This window comes from Stenella coeruleoalba (genome assembly GCF_951394435.1).
Source record: "Stenella coeruleoalba genome assembly, chromosome: 20".
Lineage (NCBI taxonomy): Eukaryota > Metazoa > Chordata > Mammalia > Artiodactyla > Delphinidae > Stenella > Stenella coeruleoalba.
In genome coordinates, this window is record NC_137166.1 from 15354005 (window position 1) to 15371294 (window position 17290).

The 17290-nt window shown below is 37.2% G+C and overlaps 1 protein-coding gene and 1 long non-coding RNA gene across 2 annotated transcripts in view; both read right to left on the reverse strand.

The window, feature by feature from the left end:
- Positions 1 to 432: 432 nt before the first annotated feature.
- LOC307178668 lies at positions 433 to 7274 on the reverse strand. The gene is made up of 3 exons (XR_013825255.1): positions 7043 to 7274; positions 5348 to 5645; positions 433 to 1071 (listed from the first exon to the last, which is right to left on the reverse strand). It is a non-coding gene; the product is annotated as an uncharacterized lncRNA (long non-coding RNA).
- LOC307179118 (uncharacterized protein) overlaps positions 7275 to 17290 on the reverse strand; it is a gene marked incomplete at its 5' end in the record, with an annotated part of 195900 nt that continues 185884 nt past the window's right edge. Inside the window, 2 exons of the mRNA XM_079907892.1 lie at positions 7275 to 7755; positions 8884 to 8951. Coding sequence (XP_079764018.1) covers positions 7634 to 7755; positions 8884 to 8951 — 190 coding nt within the window. The 3' untranslated portion in view covers positions 7275 to 7633. The remainder of the gene's footprint in view (positions 7756 to 8883; positions 8952 to 17290) is intronic.

The following is a 17290-nucleotide window of genomic DNA, read 5'->3' on the forward strand; positions in this document are numbered from 1 at the left end:
TCAAAAAAATAAAACTTCAAAGTACATGAAACAAAAATGACAGAAATAAAGATATAAAAGTATCTACTCAAAACTGAAGATTTTAACACTCCTTCCTTAGTAATTGATGGAACAAGATGACTGAAAATCAGAAAAGATATAGATGAGAACAGCTACCAACTGGACCTATTAGAACGATGCATCTAAAAATGGCAGAATATAATTTTTTTTCCAAATACATATGGAACATGTGTTATCTCATTGGGTTTTAATTTCCATTTTCATAACTAATGAGCATAAACCCACTTTCATATCTTTACTGGATACTTGGTTATTGTTGTAGATGCTTTTGGGGCTCTGCCCAATAAAGGCTCTGACTTTAGGGAACCCTACCTAGGACAGTTGCTACCAGGACTGATGATTAGAAGCATGGTCTAGGAAAGGTCCTAGAGTCTGACAGGTTGCAGTACTGCAAATATTAAGACTTCCACTTGTGGTAAATGGGGATGTGATACAGGTGGAAGGAAATGTACCAGCCTGTGTAATTTCTTTGGCATTTCAGATCAATGATGGAGAAAGTTAAGTATTAGGACTGTGGAACTGAGTGATTATTGCTGAGCACCACTGATTTATTGAAAAAGAGAATGACAGACTTAGGTCAACTGAGCACAAATTGAAAGGTGAAATAAAAATCAGACGGCAAGCATGATTTATGACTAGGAATGTGACTTAATTATGAGTGGCAGAGCCAAAGAGAAGGTTGATTTCTCATCCCAGACAAATCTAAGCCAAAGTCAGGACCCTGAAAGAGAAGTGGAACCCTGAGCCTTGGGCTGGGGATATTACGATTGGTGCAGTTAAGAATTTGGAACACTCAGATTACCCTCAATCCTTTGGGCCTGTGGAAGGGACCCACTTCTACCTGTTAGGGGATGGGACTCCACCTTCCTTGATGACCATGCAGAGGGTTCAAGTGAGGCAAGTGGCTTATAATGGTTTCCTTTCTCAGAAGTTGACTTCACTTCACCTCCTGGGCACCAGAGTGATAGTAGTGTTAATTCTCAGCATGGCCCCACTGTAGGAATCTTGAGCCTGTTAAGGGAGAAGAGAGACTGAATGCCAACAGAGACTGCAGCACCTGGCTAATAAGTACTGTAGAAACTTATAGACTATCCCGGGGAGTAGATTCTGAGGCCACTGGACCAGGGAAGTGGAATACAAAGCTGTTTTTAATGGGGTAACTTTTCTATGACTCAGACTTAATGCTTTGATAAGGGTCCTTACACTCAGTTTTTAATACACTGATGGGGTAGTTCTTGGAAACCTGAAGAGTGGTAGCCCACATTAAACAAAGTAGAGATATGACAAGTGATTATATAAATTATTCAGGAAGTAATAAAAACCTCAGAGAAGTGGGTATCTTGGAGTGGACATGTTATATAAGACCAAACCCCTGCTTACTATGTACCCTGGAAGGATTTGGAAGATGACTCACTTAACCAGCATCATTGAGTAACTTAGTAGTGACTGTCCTCTGTAGGTGGGGACTTTGAAGGTGATGTGTTGCAGAAATGAAATCTCTTCTATAAATGTGAATAATATGTTCCAGAAATAGCAGAGATTATCTGGCAACAATAATTCAATTTTCTCTCTTTTGTTATCATATTAAATATATCTTTAGCATGTCATTTTATTTTTTAGGGTTTATAGTATACAACTTTAACTTATCATAGCCTACCTTCATGTAATGTTATGCCACTTCACATATAAGAACGTTTTATCATAATTCTTTCATTTCTCCATTTTCTTCAGTAGCTTTTGTGCTACTGTGTCATGGATTTTTCTTTCTTTTCTTTTTGTGGTATGCAGGCCTCTCTCACTGTTGTGGCCTGTTGCAGAGCACAGGCTCCAGACGCACAGGCTTAGTGGCCATGGCTCACGGGCCTAGCCGCTCCGCGGCATGTGGGATCTTCCCGGACTGGGGCACGAACCCGTGTCCCCTGCATCAGCAGGCGGACTCTCAACCACTGCGCCACCAGGGAAGCCCTGTGTCATGGATTTTACTGTTACGTGTTATAAAAACAGTATCTTGTTACTACTTTTGCCTTAAATATCAATTACCTTTAAATACATTTAAGTTAAAAAAAATTTACCAACATGATTACCGTTTCGAAGGATCTTCTTCATGTGGTATAATTTTCCATTTGTCTGAAGAATTTCCTTTATTTTTTTTTTCCTGTAGTGCATGTCTGCTAATGATGCATTATTTCAGCTTTTGTACATATGAAAAATTTGTATTTCACTTTTGCTTTTGGAAGATATTTTATGTTGTTTATAGAATTTCAGTGTAACTTTTTTTTTCTTTCAACACTTTAAAGATATTACTCCACTGTCTTCTGGCTTGCATTAATTTCAACAAGAAATCTGCTGTCATTTTAGTCTTTGTCCCTCTGTACATAATGTATCTTCTTTTCTCTAGCTACTCTTAAAATGTTCTACTTTTTACTGATTTTAAGCAATTTCATTATGATCTGCCTTAGTGTAGTTTTCTTCATGTTTCTTGTGCTTGGAGTTCATTGAGATAGTTGGAGCCATTGGCTTATAATTTTCACCAGATTTAGAAAATTTTCAGCTACTTCTTTGAATATAGTTTTTGTCCCCCTTCTATCTGTCCTTCAAGGGCTTCAGTTACACATATATCAGGCCACATGAAGTTGTCCCACAATTCGCTGTTGCTCTGTCCATTATTTTTGTGTTACTTTTCTTTCTGTGTGTCATTTTGGATAGTTTCTATTTATATGTCTTAAAGTTGACTAATCCTTTCTTCTGAAATATTTAATCTGTCAATCCCTTCCTGACATGGTATTCTTCATCTCAGACATGGTAGTTTTACTCTCTACAAGTTCAATTAGAGTATTTTTTATTTTGTCTTTCATATCCACATTTAATATGTTCCTGATTTCTTCTAAGTTTTTGAATATATGGAATTCAGTTGTGGTGGCTGTTTTGTTTTTTTTGTTTGTTTTTTTGCTTCTTTGTTTTTTTAATTTTTGGCTGCATTGGGTCTTTGTTGCTGTGCGTGGGCTTTCTCTAGTTGTGTTGAGCGGGGACTATTCCTCGCTGCGGTACACAGGCCTCCCATTGTAGTGGCCTCTCCTGTTGCAGAGCATGGGTTCTAGGTGCATGGGCTGCAGTAGTTGTAGCACGTGGGCTCAGTAGTTGTGGCTCGTGGTCTCCACAGCACAGGCTCAGCAGCCGTGGCACTTGGGCCTAGCTACTCCATGGCATGTGGGATCCTCCCGGACCAGGGCTCGAACCTGTGTCCCCTACACTGGCAGGCGGACTCCTAACCACTGCACCACAAGGGAAGCCCGTGGTGGCTGTTTTAATGTCTTCATCTACTAATTCTATCTTCTGTGTCATTTTTTGTTTGATTTAGATTAATTTATCTCATTATGGGTTGCAAATATTTGTCCATAGCTTTTTTTTCCCACTTATTTGACATTGTCATTCCAATAGCAAAAGTTTTCAACTTTTCTAAAGTCCAGTTTATCTTTTTCATTTATGGTCCAGGTTTCTTTCCCTGCTGTAAAATCTTCCCTCTCTATAAAATCTTTTGCCTAGCCCAAGGTTACAAATATTTATTTTATACTTTCTTCAAGAACTTTTACAGTATTTTTTATTTTGTTTCAATACCCATTTAAAATTAACATTTATATTATAGTAAAGCATGGGTAAAGGTATTTATTTATTTGGTTACAGCATCATGTATTGAAAAGACTATTGTCTCTCCACTGGATTATCTTTGACCCTTTATCAAAAAGTTGTGTCTATTTCTGGGCCTTCTCTTCTCCTCCACTAATCTTTATGTCCATCCTTACCTCACTATCACACTGTTTTGATTACTGTGGCTCACTTTTTTCTACATCCATTAAATTCATGATTTAACAAATCTGGTGATATGGTAAGTCAAACTGATTTTAGAATGTTGACCCAACCTTTCATTTTTGGAATAAACCTGACTTGGTCATGCATTCTTTTTGCATATTATTCAACTCAATTTGCTAACATTTTGTTAAAGATTTTTGTGCTTCTGCTTATGAGAGTTATTGGTCTGTAGTTCTCGGCTCTTATATTGTATTTGTCTGGTTTGGGCATCAGAGTAATGCTGACTTCATAAAATCAGTTGGAAAGGGTTCCTTCCTTTTCTATTTCCTAAAAGAGGTTGTTTAGGACTGACATTATTTCTTCTTTAAATGTTGGAAGAACTTGCCAGTGAAACCATCTGGGCTGTGTTTTCTTTATAGGAAAGTATTTTTAGCTACAAATTCAATATCTTTAATAGATCTAAAACTATTCAGGTTATTTCTTCTTGAATTCTGGTAGTCTGTCTTTCAAGGAATTTTTCCATTTCAATTAGGTTATCAAATTTATTTACAAAGTTTTAATTTATTTATCCCTTATTATCCATTTACTATCTGTCAGATCTGTAGTGATGTCCCCTCTTCTATTGAAGGTCTTGATAATCTGTGTCTTCACACTTTTTTTCTTATTCAGTCTGGCTATATGTTAATCAATTTTTGTATTCTTCATGAAGAACCAGCTTTTGGGTATGTTGATTTTCCCTACTTTTCTCAATTTCATTGGTTTATGTTCTTATCTTTATTATTTCCTTCCTTCTTCTTGCTTTGGGCCTAATTTGTTTCCTTAAGACACTTAGATTATCAGTTCAAAACTTTTTTGGTTTCTAAAATAAGGCATTAAAGCTTATTTCTCTGTAAGTACTTCTTTAGCTGCAGCTTACAAATTCTGTAATGTGCTTTCATTGTCATTCAATTCAAAATTTTCCTAATTTCCCTGTGACTGCCTCTGTGACTCATGTGTTTAATTTCCCAAAATTTGGGTTTGTCCAGACGTCTTTCTGTTATTGATTTTTAGTTTAGTTTGTTTGTGGTCAGAAAATATATTTTGCTTGACTTTAATAATTTTAATTTGTATTAAATGAACCAGAAAGTGGTCTATGTTTGCCAATGTTCCAAGTATACTTGAAAAAAAATTGTATTTTGCTCTTATTAGGTGGAGTGTTCTTATTTTATTTTCTTAAATGGTTATTAACTTTTTGAAAATAAAACGTCACAAAAAGAAGAAATATGTCACATAAGGTTGGATTCAGAAATCTCATGGTTCAATGCACAAGTTGATTTTGAAAAATCTAAAAATTATTTTATAAAAAGTATTATAACGGTAAGTAGTTCTCAGTATGAACTTAATGATGTGTATGTACATACAATTAATAATGACATAAGAGACCAAGCACCAGAAAATAGACGCAAGTAATGAATAAGTTACCTCTTACTCACATGCTTACCTCCTGATCTGTTTCCAGTATGATCCAATGACCCATAATCTATACTCTAGCCACACTGGTTTTATTTTAGTTCTTCCAAGCAACCATGATCTTTTCTTGTCTCAGGATTTACTGAACATATTCTTTGCATGGAGAATACTTTCTCTCTCTTTTCGTCTAACTTCTCTTCAACTTTCAGAAGTGATCTTGAATTCACTTTCCTCAGGAAGCCTTTCCTGACATGCTCCCCAAAGTTTAGATCCTCCTGGTATACATTCTCATGGCAAACGGTACCTCTCTTTCACACACCTTGCTATGACTGAAACGAAAAATATAAGGCCAGATTAGTCAGGTTATCAAAGATGTTATAACTTCTCAAAAGGTACAGAATCATCTTTTCAAAAAAGTTACCAAAATGAGACATGGAGTGACCAACTAAGCTGACTTAACTAAAATGTAGTTTTTATTGAATAGAATTTCTATTTTGAAGATTTCTATGAAAGCAGAATTACGTCATCAGAAGAATAATGAATGTATCAGTCTTCCATATTACATATCTAATACATCCAAGAGACTATAACTTATAAAATGTTGTACACAGCAGGGCACACACAAAACCAACCAAAATGAGATATCCCATTTCTCTGCCTACACAGATCCAGACAAATGGATAAAGTGTCTGTTTCTCTAAGACATTCCTTGCCGTAGAAAGGAAAATCCATATACAAATGGCATGTTTGGCTCAAATAACTTTTCTTTTCCAAATTGAATCTAAAAATTAATGTTTTAGAGTCTAATACTTTCTTGTAAACTTTTAGGCAAAGAATTTGGGTGAAGGGAGTGAAAGGAAAGTCTTCATCTTTCATAAACATTTCGCACCTTAATTTCTTTTAAATAGCATTTAATATTACTAGGGAACACTTGTAGGAAAATATATAGAGCTTTCCTGGCAATGGAGTTGGAAGAGCTGCCTTCCCCATGTCTCTCAGGCTCACTTGGTAAATTGTGTGCAACACTTTTAGACAGACACTGGCACTCATAAATTATACAGCTCATCTGCATCTTCCAGTCATGAGACATTATGCAAAGTGACATGATTTGCATAATGGATTCCTTTTGTCGCTTCACTTGCCACATGCTTTTAAAAAACAAAATGAAATAAAATGAAAGCATGAAAAGGTGAAAGCATCAAGTTTCCAGCCTTGCATGTCTCCTTCCCAACTACAGTATCAATTGCTTTCATTTTCTACAGGGGACTGGGGTGAAGGGGACAGAAAACAAAAATCCACACTTATAAACAAAAAGCAAACAGTTTTCATATGAATTTCGTTTTTAATTACAATGTACCTACTTTCTTAGTGAAATTCTTCACCATAAATAACGAATCTGGGTCATGAGGAACAGCAACAAAACAAAACACTGATAGAGAGAAAGGAACTTTATGGAACTTTCTCCTTAAAAAAAAAAAAATCTTCTCCTTTGCCTGTGATATTTAGGAAAGAGGTAGCCTTCCTCCTTATGACTTGGAAAAAAAAAAAGCACCAGGTATTTGCTTATTATTGGAAACAAGCATATTATGGATGAAATAAATGGTCTGGGGGAGGGTTTATTCCCCCCATAAGAACTTCTGAAGGGTTTTCCTGTTTTGAAAGATGAATGGAGAAGAAGATACAGTTGTGCTTTGATTACTTAACAAAATATAGAATGGCTATATACTGTAAGGATGAGGCAGCACCACGTCGACTTCTATCGGCTCTACTCCAATAAGCAGGCAACGTTCCTCAGCAGTTGCTAGTTTTGCTGCGGGCTTTCCCGGCCCCCCTGCACCAGTGCGAAAAGCAGAGTGTGCCAAGCGGCTGGCGTCTGTACCCTGTGGGAAAAGTTAACTGTAATTCTTCGGCTTTTAAAACCAATTAACCCGTGTGTTAATTAACGTCAAGTCGACGGGAGGAGGAGGAGGAGAAGGGGAGGGAGGGAGGAAAGAAAAAAGCTGCAAGGGCGGATGGCAGAAGAGTTGGCACAGTGCCATCCATTCAGGGGCAACGCCACAGTTTCGTGTGATAGGAGCAGCGGGTATATGTTACGGGGGCCCTGTACGCGGGCCAGACAGTGCGGTAAAGCCAAGGGAGATTATCCAGACCCCCAGGAGCGAACAGCAAGCAGCAACCGAAGGCGCAAGTGCCAGGATTACAGCCTAGGCTGGCTCCAACTATGAGCCCTTCCTCGGATCCAGGGACTCGGCTACTTGGGGTTTGGGGGTCTTCCACACCAAAGAGGCACAAAGCTGACTTTAATCACTTTTTTCCTTTAAACTTGATTCTGCCGCACTGGAGCCAGCACAGCGAATGCTTTCACACCCAGCAAGACAAAGGCCGTCGTCTCCGCCATGACACTGTTCCGTTCCAAGCAGAGGCCGGGATCCTGGACTCCTTGAAAAATCAGAAAGAAACAAGGAAAACATACAACAAATACAGCAACAAACAAAAAAATTAACAACCACAAAAATTGTGTGCCCATTTGCCCATGCCAGGGGTGATCATCTGGGCATCTGTTGCAGCAGAAGGCACTTCTGTTGGGCTTTTTTTTTTTTTTTTTGGGTGGGGGCAAGCTGTTGGCTTGTATGCTATTCAACTTCGTTTATAATTAACTTTAAAAAAACACCATTCAGCCTAGTCAACAACAAACAAAGAGAAAAAGCAGACATCGGAAGAGAAATGCCATAGGAAGCGGCATGAATGCATGCCACAGCCGGTGCCACTTGCCATTCGGAAAACCTCAGGGAAAGATGCCAATTCTACAGCTTGGAAGAAGGCAGAAAAAGGAGCAGAGAGATCTACAAACAGAAATCATAAGGAAAGAATACCGCTTCTACAATCCTGGATTGCAATTGCACGCAGCTTCTGCTGGGAGGAGAGAGGGAATATTCAAATGGAGATATAGATGGGTATAAATTAAAGGATAGGCACTTATCGATTGCATATAGACACGTGTGTAAGGTTGTATGTGTATATAAATACACATATTTTCAGGCAATTTAAACATTTAGATGTGTATATATTTTTGTGTTGTAGGTATGCGTATGTATATTGGTGTATATGTTTATGCATATACACACATATGTGGGATGTATGCATGTGTGAGAAAAAGGAGAGGAAGGCAGAGAAAGAGAGAAGGAAATGTGTGTATGTGCATGTATGTGTGTGCATACATCCCACTTTTTGATCCAGGTATACACAGAAAGCAAAATAAAAATCATACTCCAGCAGCAGGCAGGCAGTCAGAGATTTATCTACATTCACTGCTATCACCAGGGAGATGAATGGGGCCGATCTGAAGCCCTTTTACAAGATCCACTATGGGAGTGAAGGAGGAGGAGGGATGCCACACAGACATGCACAAACTTGAAGGCAGAGGGATTTGGAAGGTGCTACTTAGGAAACCCTGGTGGCATAACGCAGGGGAGAAGAAGGGGAAAGAGGCTTGTCTCTCTCTATGTTTTAGGTGGTTGTTTTTAAAAAAATTCTGAATAAGGGTTTCTGGAAACGACTGGTACTTACGTTGTCTGCGTTGCTGTGGATCCTGAAAGGTGTTCTGTTGGCACCGGGCGCTGAGCCAGGGGCAGGTGCTGGAAACAAAAGGGAGAGACAAAAAATAAATAAATAAAGTCATTCAATGGGAATATTAATTGCTGCTCTTGTGGATTTTACAAAACACACAAACTGTTTTTTCTTTCTTTTTTTAAAAAAATGTGGATTGGCGCGTGTCCCTTTCGCATGGAATATACAAGTAGTATGGGATTTACAGCCCAGAATGGGACTCAGGATTAACCGTGCTGGCATTTTTTGGGCATATTCTTCCTTTTAATGAAAGAGCTTTCGCTGTTAATGAGGAATAATCGTTTGGCTAATGAGCTTTGAAACATTAAGAGAAAAGAGGTTTTTTTCCGTTAATCGCTGTGGTGCGACTGCATGGATGGATTACAAAAGACAGCAATAGGAACGCAGTACAAAGGGGGGGAACCTCTCCTGGAGTGGGAGAAGCACCGAGATGGGTGATGTGTCCCTGCGTCTTTCCTTCCTTCTCTCTCTTTCACTCTCTGCCAACTGCTATGGGTTTCCATAACTCCGCAATCAAAGTGGATGGTCGGGAAGGATTATTACAAAGAGTGAAGCCTCCGCTGCTAATGTCTCCAGTGTTTAATCATCATACAGTAGAATGGTTTTATGCATATTTCATTTGCATATCATTAAACTGTGTTAGCGAGTGGCATTCAGAGCCAGGAGAAGTACAAAGTTGGGGAGAGAGGGAAGAAAAAAAGGTCCCTATGATGCTTATCTTCAAACGGGGTACTTTTTCCATGATCTGTCTTCTACTTTTGCTAAAATCATTATGACTTGGAAACCTTTGAAGTTGGATACAACCTTGGATTCTTCTAATGCCTGCAGAGTGGTATATTTTTAAAAACAGCAGAAATGTTCCTGCACTAGACAATTAAAGGAATATAAACTCCAGTGGGTTGAAACTAGTAGCTCTTTGGGGAATGCAGTGGCAGAGGCTTCTACAAATACCAACACTTAAAAAAAATTAAAAAGAGCATCATATTAAAGCAAAGAAAACGAAGACTCCAATATTAACATGTGGATTATATTTGTTTCTTTTGGGGGGTAATGAACTAAACAGAATGAAGAAGCCATCGGTAATTTATCCCTTCATTAATGAACAGTCACCTTTTGTGCGTGTTTGTTTTTTGTCCTTTCTTTTTGAAGAGGGATGTTGTCACTTTTAAAGTGATTAGTCAATTATTCTGTAGCTTTGATTTTTTCCCCTGCACCCGACAGGAAAGAAAGGTGGTGGTTAGGGAATATGTGTGTATTGGGGGGATTTGTGGGGAGAGAAGGAATACAGTGAGTTCTTTGTAGATCCAATACATGCACAACATATTAATTGGGAGCTTTTAAAGCTCCCTCAATAGGCTATTTCATTCCTGGAAAAGTAGCAGCTGGTTAGCCACTGTTGGTGACTCTTCAAATAACACTTTAAGTATTTTTATTCTGTCGCTGTTGTTATTGTTGCTTTGTTTTGTTTTTCCTCAGTCAAGATGAGAATATAATGTCACCTCTTCTTTATTGAGTGTCTTCTCTCCTCCATCTTTTTCCCTTACAATTTCCAAACTGTAAAACGATGTTGCTTAATATTGAATTCTGGTGCACAGTCTAACTGGCACAAGTTGATTTGGAAATGAGATGCTGTTTTATATTCAAATTATCCCCGCTCCTCCCTTATCCTCTAAAGCTTTGTCTCTGCTATGAATATTCAGATGAGGCATGATGTGATTACACTGTACAATTACTCCTATCCATGGTGGTGGCAGGGGCTGCTGGGGAGGCAGAGAGCCAGACAGCCTCCAAGCCAATACGGAGTTTGTTTTCGGTATTTTTCCTATCTCCTTGGCGCTGCAGCACATGCAGATGTCGCTGTTGTTCTTTATAAAGCTCTAATGATATGCAAAAGCATAACTACTCGGTTTGGATGCAAAGCATCAATGAAATATTATGGATGTCTTTAAGAAGGGGAAAGAAAATCCTGACTGAAGGAATGTCCACATAAATTATTTTTATTTAAATCAATTCAAAGGATGGGGTGAGAGCAAGTCAGAAGGAGTTACATGGAAAACATGCATAATATTAATATGCATAAAGAGTTCGAACCGTGGAGAAGAAGCTCCTCACTACAGCTCATGGGACAAACTGGTTCATTAGGAGATAGCTCAGAGCGACTACAGCATTTTGCTATTTCAATTTTTTCCTTATTTTAAATGAAGAGTAAGACAGATGTGTTTTCTTTGCATGGCAGAATCGAGATGGATCCAATCTGTGAAATTTGCTACCCAAATAGTATTTTAATGGAAACCGGAATTAAATAAGGGCATGGATATGGAAGGGAGGGGAGAAGAGAGAATATACGAAGAGGAGTACATTCAGAGCCACAGCATAATATTTCGTAGTACAGGAGGTTTTCAGAAACCATCTTTGCTTCTTCATTGGTCTCAGATGGGGCTCCCATTACAGGGAGCTATCAGGGTTTGCCAAGATGAGCACCGAGACAGGCCCTTCTAGGTCTGAGGCTGAGGAAAGCAGCGGCAACTTGGTGCCTGCCCCCCGCAGCTGTCTACAGCTCGGAAGCCAAAAGCACAGCTACTCCTAATTTGGGGATGCAGTAGAGTGCCTCCTGGTCCAGGTATTTGTGACAGAGGGAATTCTTGGTGCTATCATAGTATATGTTGCTAAAGAGCAGGTGGAATCATCTGGGTGCTTAAGCAGGCCTGATAATGTTGGTGCTGGTTAATTCTCAGAGTAAAGATTACTGTGGTTTTCTAACATTTTCAGGATGTGAAAATTACCAGTGTGGATTAATGCATGTTTATGATGAATAGAGATGAACAAATAGTGAATAAACCTATTGGGTGGATTCAGAACTGATATAATATTTGGAATATTACTAATGGCCTCAAAGAATTCATAAAGAAAAACAAAGCAAGAAGCAGCAGTCAGAAAAAAAGAGATTTCATTACTTCCCTTAGTCAGGTGGACATAGTTCAAATTACTTTAATAATTCAGGTTAAAACAATTTTATACCTCTGTTTAAATTACCTAGAGACAGAGACAGTTTCGCTCTGGTTTGTATACCAGCACAGATTTCTATTTGATGGCATAATGTTGACTTGAAACTGTCCTCTGTTTATATATGAGCATGTAAGCATGTTCTAAATTCTGTTGCTCTTCGCCCAAACTTCCATTTATGAGTGTCCTTTATAACACACCCTCAATTGTTACATGCTTCTTAACTGGTACAGTGTACCAAACTACAGAGTACAATGAATTAATGTGGAGAATGGCTATTTAATCTGAATCAGGCCTGTAACTTCTTATCTTTTCTATCTCTGTTGACAGAATTATGGGTATTAAATTTTGAAACAATGCATGTAAAGAATTTAGCACAGTATTTCCATATAATAAGCACTAATAATGTTACATTTTATTGTTGCTATATTATTATTATTTCAGTGTATTGGTTAGTATTAGAGAGAAATAAGGTAAAGGAAATGAAATTCAGTCTTTACTGCTACTACTAAATAGCAATGCAGGTAAAAGATTTAGTGAGAAAGCATTAAATAGGTATCTATGGTAGATAGATTACAAATTATAAATAATCAAAAGTCAAACTACAGCTCATATTAATGCAGTTCATGATATACCCATGAAAGTGTTCCTTTAAAAATGTACGTGTAATTCTGAAATGATGATCATGTTGCATAATATCTAATAAGAGAGTCCTATCCTGTTTGCGGTGGAGGGCTATGGGAACTAAGAGGAGAGCTGTAGAACTGAGAGGTGCTCATTAGTTACCAAATTGATAGGGCAATGCCAACTTTCAGTCTTTTTTATTTAAAATTATTTTTTAGCATATATTTTTTTATTTATTATATATTTTTTGCGGTATGCGGGCCTCTCACTGTTGTGGCCTCTCCCGTTGCAGAGCACAGGCTGCAGACGCGCAGGCCCAGCGGCCATGGCTCACGGGCCCAAGCCGCTCCGTGGCATGTGGGATCTTCCTGGACCGGGGCACAAACCCCTGTCCCCTGCATCGGCAGGTGGACTCTCAACCACTGAGCCACGAGGGAAGCCCAGCATATATATTTTTTAATTAATTAATTTTATTTTTGGCCGCATTGGGTGTTCATTGCTGCGTGCGGGCTTTCTCTAGTCGCGGCGAGCGGGGGCTACTCTTCGTTGCGATGAGTGGGCTTCTCATTGCAGTGGCTTCTCTTGTTGCGGAGCACAGGCTCTAGGCACGCCAGCTTCGGTCATTGTGGCATGCAGGCTAGTGTGGCTTGTGGGCTCTAGAGTGTAGTTGTGGCACACGGGATTAGTTGCTCCACGGCATGTGGGATATTCCCGGACCAGGGCTTGAACCTGTGTCCCCTGCATTGGCAGGTGGATTCTTAACCACTGCGCCACCAGGGAAGTCCCTCAGTCTTTTTTTAAAAAAGGTATTTCTGAATAGGTAATACGTTAACTATTTTTCAGAATTGATAATTTAATGTAGAAAGCAAAACGTCTCCTTCCTGCTCCTCTTCTGGCCATGATTTTCTAACCTCACCCCCAAATTGGTAATCAGTTACTGGTTTCTCGTTTATCCTTCCAGATATTGATATATTATACTCAGATATGTTTTCCCTCCCATTGTTTTACACAAATGGTAGCTTTTACAAGGAATCCTTATAATTTTCTGCAAATGCAATGAACTAATCTGTAAATAGATAGCTTAAGTCTTCATTTCCAGTAACCATGTCCACTAATTTTTGTCTTTAACTTGGTAAGGACATCTAGAACAATGTTGAATAGAAGTGGTGAGTGGTGAAAGTGAACATTCTTGCCTTGCTTCCAATCTTAGGAGACATCATTGCCTTGTTCCTGAATTTAGGAGAGAAGGAATTCAGTCTTTCATCATTAAGAAAGATGCCCTTTATCAAGTGGAAGAGGGATCCTTCTATTCTCAGTTGCTAAGAATTTTTTTTTAAATGGTTGTTAAATTTTGTCAAATGCCTTTTCTGCCTCTATTGAAATAAGTAATAGTTCAAAGTTGTTGTCATGGTGAATTACAATGACCGATCTTCATTGTGTTAAACCAACCTTGCAATCCGTGAAAACCCCACTTGCTCATGATGTATTTATCTTTTTACACATTGCAACATTTTACCCGTTAATATCTTGTTAAGGGTTTTTGAACTCATGTTCACGAGAGAGAGTGTTCTATAATTCTCTTTTCTTGAAATGACTTAGGTATTGTTATCAGGGTCTTCGTGGCTTTAAGGACTGAGTTGGAGAGTGTCCCCTGCCTCTATACTCTGAAGAAGTTTGTGTAAGATTGTCATTGTTTTGTCCTTAAACATTGGATAGAATACACCAGTGAAGCTATAGGTCTAAAAACTGTGGGCAGTTTTTCAATTATAAATTCAGTATTTAAGAAAATGATCTAGGAGTATTCAAATTTTTAATTTCTTGTGTCCATTTTAGTAGGCTGTGTTTTTCAAGGAATTTGTCCATTTCATCTTAGTTATCGGATTGATTAGAACAAGTTGTTCAATATCTTATTATTCTACTTTTTGTCTCTCAAAACTTTAGTAATGTCCCCTCTTTCATTTGTGATATTAGTGATTTGTGTTTTCTTTTTTCTTGATCGTTCTTTTAAAAATCAATTTTATTAAACTTTTGAAGAATCAAATTCTATATGTTGATCTTCTTTTGATTTCTACTCTTAATTTTATAATTTCCTTTCTTTTACTTACTTTGGGTTTGATTTGCTTCTCTTTTTCTAGGTTCACAAGGTCGAATCTTAGATAATTAATTTTACACTTTTCTTTTCTAAAATAGATGTGTAGATCTATACATCTCCCTCTAAGGACTGCTTTAGTTGTATCCCATATACTTTCATAGGATGGGTATTCATTATCATTTATTTGTGATTTGTGATGTCTTCTTGGACATGTATTGTTTAGAAGTGTGTTGTTTAATTTCCAAACATTCAGTTATTTTTCTGGGTATCTTATTACTATGAATTCCTAATTTAATACCACTGTATTCAGAGAATATATTCTGTGTAATTTCAATTCAAGATTTGTTTTATGGCCCAACATACGGTCTATTTCTTTGAAATGCTGTGTGCACTTGAGAAAAATGAATATTCTGCTGCTGTTGATTTCCTCTATTATACAGCTAATTTCTATCTAGTTCATTTCTGTCCTTATTATTTTCTTCCTTCTATTTTCTTTGGGTTTCCTTTTCTATTCTATTTCTAATTTCTTGATAAGGTATTTGTATCACTGACTTTTAACCTCTTTTTCTTTTTAAACATTCCTTTAAAGGCTATACATTTTCCTCTAAGCATAGCTTTAGATATAACCCCTAGCTTTTCATATGTCATATATTCATTATTATTTGATTCAAAATATTTTCTAATTTCCTCTTTGCAACATAGTTTTTTAGAAGTATATGGCTTAAGTTCCACACCTTTGGGGATTCACGAAACTTTTAGTTATCTTAGTGTTATTGATTTTTAGTTTCTTGTCAGTGCTTTCCAGATCTCTGTGGTCAGTCTACTCTGAATGATTTAAATCTGACTATTTTTGAGAGTTGTATTATGGTCAATTTTTTTTTGACTTAATACCATTTATTTGGGTCCCTGATTCTCATCATATGTTTAGAAAATTGTTGAGATCCCTTCTCAGACAACCTACCAGATAGTTCCTATTTGATGTACATGATTGCTGTAGCACTAAATCCCCAGGGTGGCCAGGCACAGAAAAGACAGTTGTCTTTTTCCTTCTCAAGGTGTCTGAAATGTCTTTTTCTTCCCCACGGGGAAAGCACCTTCTCATGGCTTTGTCTGCCTTCGCTGCATGCTGGTTCCTCAGGTTCCAAGGGAGACTGTGGTGAGTGCACTGAGGCACGAGAACTAGGCTCTTATGTGTTGCCCTGAAGCAACAACACAGCACTTCTCTGAGCTGCAGAAGTATAAATAAAATAAAAATACACAGTCCAAAGGGATATTATGGTCAATTTTGGTAAATGTCCACTTGAAAAGAATGAATCCTGAGATTGTTAGGTGCAGTGTTCTATGTATAACTAAGTTATGTTGGATAATTATGTTGTTGAGTTCATCTATATTCTTACTAATTTTTTTGTCTGCTTGTATACTTGTTTTATTTGTTACCACAAGCGAGGTGTGTTAAAAGTGTGTTAAAGTCTTACACCATGATGTGAATTTGTGTACATATTTTTTAGTTTTGTCAATTTTTGCTTTATATATTTTGTGGCTATGTTATTAAGTGGACACAAATTAAGAAATTATATTGTGTTGGATTGACTCTTTAAAAATTATTCCATATACATCTTTATCTCTTGCCTTAAAATCTATTTTGTTTAATGTTATTACAGTTGTTCTAGTCATATTTTGGTATAGGTGGGTTATTTTTTATCTTGTTATTTCAACTTTACCTGTTTTTAGTTAGACTTTATCTTTTATCCACTCTTACAATTTTGACTTTTAACTGGAGAACTGAGTCAACTGATATTTAAAGCAGTTACTTATACATTTAAAATTATATACATATTACTTTATTGTTTCCTATTTTACCTGATTTATATTGTTTCATTCCTTTTTTTTTGCATTCTTTGAGATTAATCAAGTATTTTTGTTATTCCACTTTCTTCTCTATTAGCTTGTTAATAATACATTATTTTACTATTAAGTGTTACCCTAAATATGACAACATGCACCTCTGACTTACTATAATCTATTAATTACAAATTAGTACTTTTACCACTTCCCAGATGATACTAGAACCTTAGATTAGATTCATTTTGTTGACCCTCTACCACCCTTCATGTTATTGTTAACATGCATTTTATTGTTTATATATTTTAAACCTCACAAGATGTTTTCTTTTTTTCTTTTTAATGTATAGTTAAGATTCATTCTGACTTACTAACATATGTACCTTGTGCATTGATCTTTGTTTTTTCCTCTATTTCCATGTTTTTTTCTGGGGTTGCTTTTCTTCTTTCTAAAGAATTCCCTTCCTTTTTTTTTGTTGTTGTTGTTTGTTTTTTTTTTAGGTGAGGTGTGCTGATGCTAAGTTCTCTCCGTTTTTGTTTGTCTATAAAGTTGTTTCATCTTGTTTTGAATTATATTTTCACTGAGTATTGAATTCCAGATTGGCAATTATTTTCTTTCAGCATATTAAAGCTGTCATTCCATTGGCTTTTGGTCTCCATAATTTCTGTCGAGAAATCAGCTGTTAGTCTTACTATTGCTTCTATAAAATAACGTCTTTCTTTACCTTCTTTTAAGATTCTTCTCCTCAGTTTTCATTTTCAGCAGTCCTATTGATGTGCCTAGGTG